The following is a 436-nucleotide window of genomic DNA, read 5'->3' on the forward strand; positions in this document are numbered from 1 at the left end:
AGGGATGCTGGAGAGCTGTGGCTACCAGGCAGAGGGGGGCTGGGGCTGCATGGGCTACACACTGGTGAGGGAGTTCAGCAAGGACCTGTGACTCCAACCTGAGCACCTACTGTGTGCGTGACCACCTACTGTGCGCGGGCACATCCCCGTCCTCCCTGTGCGAATCCCCAGCCCACCCAGGGCTCAGGGACTCAGGCCTGCAGAGGCTGAGACACGCCAGCCACTGCAGGCTGAGGCCCATGTGTGGTGTGTGAACTCAGAGAGGGCGGCCTGCCCCGCCTCCGGCCTCCCTCTGCACTGAGAGACCTCCGGCCCGGTCTGGTCTCTCGCTGCAGGTCTGCACCTCCCGAGCTCCCGCCTGGCCTGGGAGCTACTCCCTCCAGGGAGGAGAGGGGGCTGAACAAGTTTGACGCCCAAGGGTTAGGACTCGGGACAA

At 65.6% G+C, this 436-nt stretch overlaps 1 protein-coding gene across 1 annotated transcript in view; it reads left to right on the forward strand.

Moving 5' to 3' along the window:
* Positions 1 to 430, forward strand: part of NAT14 (N-acetyltransferase 14 (GCN5-related, putative)) — a 2,411-nt gene extending 1,981 nt beyond the window's left edge. Inside the window, exon 4 of the mRNA XM_015569464.1 lies at positions 3 to 430. Within this exon, the coding sequence (XP_015424950.1) occupies positions 3 to 91 (89 nt within the window). The 3' untranslated portion in view covers positions 92 to 430. The remainder of the gene's footprint in view (positions 1 to 2) is intronic.
* Positions 431 to 436: the final 6 nt, after the last annotated feature.

This window comes from Myotis davidii, unplaced genomic scaffold (assembly GCF_000327345.1).
Source record: "Myotis davidii unplaced genomic scaffold, ASM32734v1 scaffold326, whole genome shotgun sequence".
In the NCBI taxonomy this organism is placed as follows: Eukaryota; Metazoa; Chordata; class Mammalia; order Chiroptera; family Vespertilionidae; genus Myotis; species Myotis davidii.